The 9,121-nt window shown below is 44.0% G+C and overlaps 1 protein-coding gene across 2 annotated transcripts; it reads right to left on the bottom strand.

The window, feature by feature from the left end:
- Nucleotides 1-1,169: 1,169 nt before the first annotated feature.
- On the bottom strand, nucleotides 1,170-8,240 carry LOC136449303 (beta,beta-carotene 15,15'-dioxygenase-like). 2 transcript variants are annotated; one of them, XM_066449284.1, is made up of 3 exons: nucleotides 8,020-8,240; nucleotides 6,341-6,486; nucleotides 1,170-2,859 (listed from the first exon to the last, which is right to left on the bottom strand). In XM_066449284.1, exons 1-3 carry the CDS (start codon nucleotides 8,206-8,208, stop codon nucleotides 1,620-1,622), a joined length of 1,575 nt encoding a protein of 524 aa, XP_066305381.1. In that variant the 5' UTR covers nucleotides 8,209-8,240; the 3' UTR covers nucleotides 1,170-1,619. The 2 variants fall into 2 exon arrangements, with proteins under 2 accessions (XP_066305381.1, XP_066305382.1); XM_066449285.1 differs by lacking the exon at nucleotides 8,020-8,240 and adding an exon at nucleotides 7,893-7,979.
- Between the last annotated feature and the right edge of the window lie 881 nt (nucleotides 8,241-9,121).

Below are 9,121 nucleotides of genomic sequence, written 5' to 3'. Positions count from 1 at the left end.
TTAAAATACACGTTATACACAGTTGAACAATTCAGACGTTGTCATTGCCAACGTTAAACTTTTTAAGAGATACTTTATTTGCACCTTGTGTTGTCATCATTCAGCCAGTTCTACCCATTTTGGACAGTCGTATCTCGCGGCAACCCTTAATGTAATCAATCCAACTCACCACACGTTCTGTTCTACCAAATTGAAAAATAACTTCGACCGGAGCCGACTCGTGCACCATGCACACAAAACACAAAACATGCATGGGCTTAAGATCAAACAGCTTAATTTTGAGCGGGAATTTTCCAATCTCATATCCTTTACATAAACAGTGTTCAGACTTGATTGTCTGTATTTCAGCGTGCTGATGTGAGCACGTGGATAAGCAGACTTTAGAATAGAAAATGTACTTTTAGTTTCAAACTTTTTCGTCCTATACTTTCAATGGTTTAATCTTAGTATACAGGAAACTAAATTTTCTTTTGTTGAAGGGAATGATGATAATGATGATGAAATCCCCGCAAGACTTGTTTCAGGGCCTCAAAATGATCAGAATTGGCTAAATATTGTGCTGTATTTCTGACAGCCTAACTTCTTTGGTCTCTGATCGCTACTCTTATATTGTAAACAGAATAGGTATGATGCGAGGTTCGTGTTCATATTTTAGCAAGTAAAACACAGAATGAAGCACCCATCACACATAGTGTTTAATGTGAATATCAAGAGTTGTCACGTAATGCTTCATCACATAACCGGTCCTGTTCGTGTCCTTTAAGATCAAACAACTTAATGTTGAGCGGGAATTTTCCAATCTCATATCCTTTACATAAACAGTGTTCAGACTTGATTGTCTGTATTTCAGAGTGCTGATGTGAGCACGTGGATTAAGGAATAGAAAACGTACGTTTATAATTTGTTTCAAACTTTTTTCGTTCTGCACTTTCAGTGGTTTAATTTTCTTATGCAGGAAACTGAGTTTTCTTTTGTTAAATGGAGTAATGACAATAATAATGATGATGATGATGATAGAATCCCGACAATACTTGTTTCGGGGCCTAAAATGATCAAAACTGGCTAAAATGTGGTGTCGTATTTGGTCTCTGGTCGCTACTCTTATATTGTAAACAGCATAAGTATGATGCGAGGCTTGCGTTTCATATTTTAGCAAGTAAAACACAGAATGAAGCTCTCGTCACACATCATGTTTAATGAAAATATCAAGAGTTGTCATGCATCACTTTATCACATCACCGGTACTGTTTGTGTTCTAAACTGTATCAGTAGTCTGTTGTGTTTTCCTTTCTCCTTCAAAACTATGGTAACTGTATATCATATGGCAGTTTTGTCATTATGTGAGTTCTCTATCTTCAGTTACAACCAAGGGCACGGTCACATCCGTCGTGCGATCGTCGTACGATCACAAACTGAGTGCATTCTTAGGATAGTCGTGCATGCGTCGTACAAAATTCAGCTGTGAAGTTACAGAACTGCTGTCTTAGGTCCGAGTCGGCGGTTGGTTCTGTCCAAGGAGGTTAACCTCCTTGGTTCAGTCACAGCCTGTTTGAAAATTCTACGACGTCAAAATCGCACGATGGTCTACGACGAATGTTACCGGGCCATAAAGTTAGGTTTTACACAGGCCAGTCCCTGCCAAAGAATCTCCCGTGGAAACCAAAGGGAATGTAGGTTGGCATGTAGGCCGTGTTGATCGCCTTCATCGTTTTGCAGTCGAGAATGAGAAGATAGCTGGCGCCCCGATCGGCGTCGAAAACAGCCGAAAGAAGGACGCCGTCATCTTCGTCCTTCCCGTCGGGATCGGCGACAAAACTCGGCTCGCTGACGTAATGGTTCGGGTGGTACCAATACAGATCTTTACCAGGGGTGCACAGGTTCTTTTTGACCAGAGCGAAAGACCCGTTTAGCGGGTTTGAGGGAGAAAAGTCGAGTATGACTCCATAAAGGTAGCAGTACTGTTTGGATCGGTAATTTTCGTTAATGATCGGGAGTTCGATCTTGTGGAGGAAGTCTTCCATAGGGGATTCGCTACGAAAGGTTTTTGTATGTACGGTCTTATTGGCAAGGTCTATGGTGTAACGGTAAAGCCTAGACTTGGCCGGTCTGTCATGAAGAGTGGTTATGTTACGCAATATGGGGAGCTTATAGTCGGCAAAGATAGAAAAACCTTCTTCAAACTGACAAACGTCGGCGACAATCTTACCGTCGGCCGTTTCGTACGCGTTTGCGTGATGCGTGAAGAAGATTGCGTCGGTTTGCAGCCGTTCTATCTCCCCTGTTTTAATGTTGGCCAGAATTATAGTTGTTTTCTCTTCAGGAACCCAATCTATCGCCACCATGGCTGTTTCAACTATCTTCATGAAATCAAAGTAGGCAGGCTGGGCGAAAAATATCGCGTAGTTCTCAGTAAGGGCGAAGCTGTGCATGTAGGATGCTTTGTCTGTCTGAAAGTTAGCTAAGATTTCGTACGTGTCGAGATCTTTAATCCTCAACACATAGTGTTCTTGTTTCTGTCCGGGTATAACGCTAGGGACCATCAGGTAGTTAATGTTGTTAGTTGTACCGGGTTCGGCTATAGGGTGGGCGCAGGATTGAACTACACGAGACATTTGTACCCCAGCAACGCTAGGTACAGATACTCCCAGAGACGCTAGAGTGTCCGAGTCAAACTTAGCGTAGACCCATCCGTCGGTTAAGGCGGCGTAGACGCTGTCTTCTCCGTGTCCGTACTTCCAGACGTTGACGTCGGTGTTGTCGTAAGGGTACCTGAACGCGTCTATCCTCTCCAGCTCGCTGAACGCAGGGTCGACGCCGAAGAAAGTGAGTGCGGGCGCGTAGCGGTTGGCTTTCTTAGATCTATATAAGAAGGAAATACAAAAATAGATTTATTCAGCTGCTTGAGTTTTTGGCGTATCTGATAACTCTACCTTCTACAGAATCTTAACCCAGGCAATAGATGCACACTTCCCCTCCAAAGTGGTAAAGACCCACGCCCAGGACAAACCATGGATTTCCCCAGTGATCAAGAACGCGATCAAGCTCCGTCAGCGTGCGTTCGAGGAACAAGACTGGGCCACATGGCGAACACTCCGAAACAAAGTTCAAAGGGCGATCAAAAGGGCCAAAAGTGAGTTCTACCGGAACAGAGTTCAGAAGCTGAAGAAGGAGAATCCCCGTGCTTGGTATAAGGAGCTCAAAGTCCTCACTGGTACACAGAGGAAGGACATGGCGGTACGAGTGCAAGGTGTACCTGATAAACCGAGTGATATCGCGAATATCATTAACAACAAGTTTACCGACATCACGACATCCCTCCCACCGCTTGACGTCACCAAGCTACCTGCATTTCTTCCGTCACGCGTTCCTCCCACAGTCCATCCTTGGGAGGTGTACTATAAACTGTTACAAGTGAAGGCGAAGAAATCCCCTGGACCGGATGGAATCAGTGGCGTGTTATTGAAAGAGTTCGCATACGAACTTAGTACACCAATTGCCAACATTTTTAACGCCTCTCTACACGAGGGCAAAGTGCCACAGGAATGGAAGGAGGCTGTTGTAGTCCCGATTCCTAAGTCCCACCCACCAAGCATTGATCAGCTACGTCCTGTGTCCTTGACTTCCCTCATCGCAAAAGTTTGTGAAGGCTTCGTCGCTTCTTGGGTACTACAGGACATCGAGAACAGCATTTCTCCCAGTCAGTTTGGGTGTCTGAAAGGACGTTCGACGACGCATTGCCTTGTCAGTTTGGCCAATCATCTTTTCATGGCGGCAGATAAGCGAGGAACAAGCAGCACGTGGGTACTGACGGACTTTAGCAAGGCCTTCGACCTTGTTGACCACACCACAGCGATCTGTCACCTCCTAGAGCTTGGAGTCCGTCCTGAAATAGTACCATGGATTGCCAGCTTTCACACTGACCGGAGCCAGACAACTAGATATCAGGGAGCCCTCTCACAGGTGAAACGTCTTACCTGTGGTCTGGCGCAGGGCACGAAACTCGGCCCAATCGTCTTTATTGCCCATGTTAACAAGATCGCCGACAACATGAAGGCGCAGTCGTGGGCATTTGTCGACGACTTAAACCTTGTAGAAGCGAGGCTGATATCACACCCAGTGAAACTACAGGATGACCTCAACACACTTTCTACGTGGACTGAAACTAATAAGATGAAGCTAAATCCGGGAAAGTGTAAAGCCATGCAGGTGTGCTTTGTCCGGAACCCTCCCCCACCTCCTATTCTCACAATCAACGGCCATGAACTTGAAGTCGTCAGCACTGCCAAATGCTTAGGGGTAACCTTTCAGTCTGATTTGAAGTGGAACGTTCAAGTCATGGAAATGACTAAAAAAGGGAAACAAAGGTTGTATCTCCTTTGTAGGCTGAGACAGTTCCAGCTACCTACACACGACCTACTCACTGTATACACATGCTTCGTACGTCCGGTTCTGGAGTACGCAACACCCCTGTGGCACCCAGGCTTAACAAACAGCCAACGGAGGAAGATTGAGAACATCCAAGTGCGTGCAACTAAAATCATCCTTGGCAAGAACTTCCACAGCTACTCCGCAGCCTGTGAAGCCCTTGGACTCCAAACTCTCGAGAACCGTCGTGTTTCTCTTTGCCTGAGGTTTGCCCAGAAGTTGTACATGTCTGAGCAGTACAGACATTGGCTTCCGCGGTCGAGGGGAGAGATAAGTGGCCGGGAGACTAGGCAGAAAAAGAAACTTGACCAGTTGCCAGTCCGCACTGCACGATATTCCGGTAGCCCAATCCCTTACCTTGTCCATCTTCTGAATACCTCATTGTAATTCCAGTACAAAGCCCAGTGTAACCCAGGTAGTTAATTGATCCACCGTTTCATGTTACTTGCTAATACGTGCAGTTTAGTCTTAGTCCGATACGCAACCTTTTAATGTAACCATTGTATGATTTTAAAGCCTTAAGTATTCTATCATGTGTAATTTGTAATTTGTAATGAACATGTAATTCAGCCCCCAGGCTGCAAGGTGTTCAACGAATAAAACCCCCCTTATTTATATCTAATCTGCTATGCTATGTTTGTCAATAGGAAACTGTGTTTTGTGTAAGACCATGTTGGTTTGATTATATGGATGACATCCTCTGCGAACCACAAAACTAATGCGAGTGTGAAAAAAAAGTTTGGCAAACAAAAGTAGGTTGTCAGGAAGATTGAACAAATGCATAGTATACCGAACAGCAGAATCATAATAATTACTTGTCTTGAACAACCAAACACGGTGAACGCAAACTTGATTCCGTCATGGCCCTATGACTTATCAGTACTGTAAACCAAGTCAAGCCCCGTCACACATAGCTGTCCATGTTCGTCCGACCTTCTCCAGACGGTTGGGTCATTAACAAGGTGGTCGGCGAGGTTGCCAACTAGTCTTCAAAAGTCGTTTGCGCAAACCGACTAGAAAAACCAAAGTCAGGAAAGTTTATAAATATTGATTTGACATTCTGATTGGATGCGATCAGAGGGGCGAACTGGAACTGGAATATGATGGATACAACTTTTTGTCTGTACCATCAGACTATACTTTTTGAAAAATAAAAGTCAGGCAAGTCACATTTCTGCTTGGATGCAATCAGAGGCTAGGAGCGTACTGGAGCTAGAATAGGATGGATTCCAGGCTACTCCCAACCCAGCGCCGACCTTGGTTGGGGAGTGGTCGGGGGCAAAGTCGTGGGAGGGTCCGGAATATGTAATGCTTAGGTCATCTTTCCGAACAAGGCCGGGTCGGGCTGTTTGCGTGAACGAAAATTAATATCAATAATTCATATCAATAATATACACAAATGGTGCTCAAGTTTTTGTTGCATTTTTCTGTCTTAGATATCATACTTTTCGTTCCCGCAAACTGCCCGGCCGGGCCCCGGGTTGGGAATGGGGACTTAAGCATAATGCTAGGGTCACATTTCCTTACCGGGGCTCGGACGGGCTGTTTGCGGAAACGAAAAATCAAAGTGTGTGTCAATAAATTTGCACAAGCTATGCTTTTAAATAATTTTGGGTACGTTTTGTGTTTCTATCACTGCACGAAATGGCCTCGTATCCCGGCGTATACGTACAGGGATTCCTCCGGAAATATTCCATATCCCGGTGCGGATTTAGCGTATCCGTTAATTATATCGGAAACGCTAAATCCGCACCGGGATATGGAATATTTCCGGAGGAATCCCTGTACGTATACGCCGGGATACGAGGCCATTTCGTGCAGTGTATTGTCTTTTACATCATACTTTTCGTTCCCAAAGACTGCCCGGGCCCCGGGTTGGGAATGGTGACTTAAATTACACGGGGCTTTAGCTAACCTTGTGTAAGCGCTGGTGCCCAGAAAGGCGGCGGAGAAGTTCACCTCGTGCTGTCCGATCTCCACGCTGTGGAGCTTCGCAAAGCCATCGAATACGTGGATAGCGGAGCGGCCGCCGAGCTCGAACATTCCAGGAGCATTTCGGACCTTTTGGACAAGAAAATCATGAAAAAAAAACGGTAATATTTACGATTACAATTGGGATAACATGAACAAATTATCTTCAAATTAAGTCATACAAATACTATCTCTAGTAAGTGTAGTGTCTTTAATAAACGTGTCTTCCTACTAGAAACGAGGACTAGATATCAAACAACAGTTCGAAGATTTCACGACTCAGTGAAATAGTGATGGGTTTCTAGTATGTCTTGTTTAATTGTAGTTCATTTATTATACAAATGAGGTTTTGATTAACATTACATGTGTCCGTTGACCACTTTCTATCACTCTATGGTGACCGTGACTAGCGTATGGAAATTTAAAGAGATAACTGCGAAAACAAAGACAGGCTGACCGCGAATAAGTAGCCTCTTGACTCCATGGCCTGGACTCTCATTTCTAATTAACAACTAGTTCTACCATCTCTGACTGCACACTTTTCGTGGCAAGACATATGTTCAGGGTCATCTTTGTCACTCTTATGACTGTGTATTCAAATAACTACGGACGAACACCAGCACACACACACACACACACACACACACACAAACACACACACACACACACACACACACACACACAAACACACACACACACAAACACACACACACACACAAACACACACACAAACACACACACACACACACACACACACACACACACACACACACACACACAAAATGAGAAAATACTTTGTTTGAATTTATATCGCTACAGTACCGGTACTTCATGATCCGGTATTTTGGACCTGTACCGAATAAATTTTTACGGTACAGTACCGGTACACAAAACCGGTACGCAGCACTACTCCACACACGTCAAAGATGTCCGATAACCTACATTGTTATTTGTACTATACTGCGCACGCAACAATCAGTTGACCTACATCTTGGGTTCTTCTGCGCAGATGCTAAATCTTTTCTGTCAGATCCACGCTGACGTTACAAGTGTAGAAAGAATGTGCCTATCTATGGTCCCTATCGCACCTGTGCGTACATTCAAGTGCGTACGAGTTGCGCATTAACATTTTTTTGGTTTAAGTAAAGTTTGCGGGGAAGAAGTTGTTTTTCTACTTTGACCCGCCATTGTGTAGCCTGACGAATCGCGCTCCTAGTGGCCAGCCGATCCTGTAACCGCCATCCCCCTCTTGGGCTGGGAGTCAGTATTATAAACCTCCGGCCGAGAGCTTGTGTAAATACAGGCTAGCCATTGTGCAGCCTAGTTATCGAACCAAAGAAATGACTTCTTCGGCTGCATACTTAACCTGAACCAAAAATATGTTAATACGCAACACACGCGGACTTGTATATAAGCACAAGTGTAGAGGGGACCTATACGACTGTAACAAAACTTGTTTCCAGAGATTGCATTCGATAAATAGTTCTGTTTCTCACCAGTGTTCCCTCCAGCCATTTCGGGACGGTGTTGTTGGATTAGTACTTCAAAAAAAGGGGGCCTATATGCGACTGTAACAAAACTTGTTTCCAGAGATTGCATTCGATAAATAGTTCTGTTTCTCACCAGTGTTCCTTCCAGCCATTTCGGGACGGCGTTGTTGGATTCGTATTTCATCGGGACGTGTAGAACTTCTTCTGTGTTCGTCTGGAAGAGAGTTAGCACCCCGTCAGGCTTCCCCTCAGTCATTGAAAACGCCAAGAAAAGAACCACGCACACACGAACCGTGTAAAACGCCATGACTGCTCTAGACATCGGGAGGAAAATGACCGACTAAAAGTCACACAATGGTCTTTTATAAGGAAAATAAATGTGTGTTTCACGTCACTCTTACTTTATTTATTTATTTATTCGTTTGGCATGCATTGTATTTACATGCCAGGGTTGCCCAACTAGCTTAAGCTATTACAAAGGGCAACCCTGGGAGAAAAAAATAATCATTACATTTAACATACATAATCATTACATTAAACATACGCAGAGATCACTACTAAATTAATTAAAAGGTTGACATTCATATTTACATTATATACACGAATTCTATCGGAATGCCTGCAAGTAATTATAATGTTTAAAGCTAGCTCCGTCGCATGTGTCACATAGAAGTATATATATATATATGTTAACTTAAACCAAGAACGGGTCTCCGAGGGAGGCCCAAGCTTTTCCTCTGAAGGAGGATACAGAGGTAGCTGTACGTGTTTCTGATGGAAGCACTCTTACTAAAACCTTTTCCACAAAGATTGTTATCTATCCCTGAAATATGCAAGAAGATAATAGAAGTTTAATCTTTCCGTAGAATAATGGAAGAATTCATAACAAACAATAAGTAGAAAGATTTTTAAGTCGCCCTCAGCGTAGACTCTTTTGCCCGGCGATTTTAAAACATCTTATTGAGACAAGTTGGCCAGTTACAACGTTCAAGGCATTTGGTAAACAATTGTTCTCTTATCAGTCTTTGCAAACTTTTATCAGGTCATTAAAAGGCCGGGCTTAAAGTTCAGAAATAAACGCTGATCTGAACTAAAGTAACCAGTCCAGGGTTCTAGGTCATATAAGCCACGTACTTTGGTCAAATAGGATTGTGCATTCTTTGGTCACTTGTAGGTGAGGGCCGGTGGCCGGTGACTGTCGTTTGATAATGACGTATTCATGTTTCTTTCCCACC

Source organism: Branchiostoma lanceolatum, chromosome 15, assembly GCF_035083965.1.
Source record: "Branchiostoma lanceolatum isolate klBraLanc5 chromosome 15, klBraLanc5.hap2, whole genome shotgun sequence".
Taxonomy (NCBI): Eukaryota; Metazoa; Chordata; class Leptocardii; order Amphioxiformes; family Branchiostomatidae; genus Branchiostoma; species Branchiostoma lanceolatum.
This window is presented reverse-complemented; position numbering and strand designations above follow the sequence as displayed.

What these genes read in the sequence shown, in the direction of transcription:
- LOC136449303 (XM_066449284.1), bottom strand. Translation starts at nt 8,208, where the DNA reads ATGTCTAGAGCAGTCATGGCGTTTTACACGGTTCGTGTGTGCGTGGTT. An exon ending in AATGGCTGGAAGGAACACTG is followed by an intron (nt 6,487 to 8,019) that starts GTGAGAAACAGA and finishes CTTGTCCAAAAG; the next exon opens with GTCCGAAATGCTCCTGGAAT. An exon ending in GGCACCAGCGCTTACACAAG is followed by an intron (nt 2,860 to 6,340) that starts GTTAGCTAAAGC and finishes CTTCTTATATAG; the next exon opens with ATCTAAGAAAGCCAACCGCT.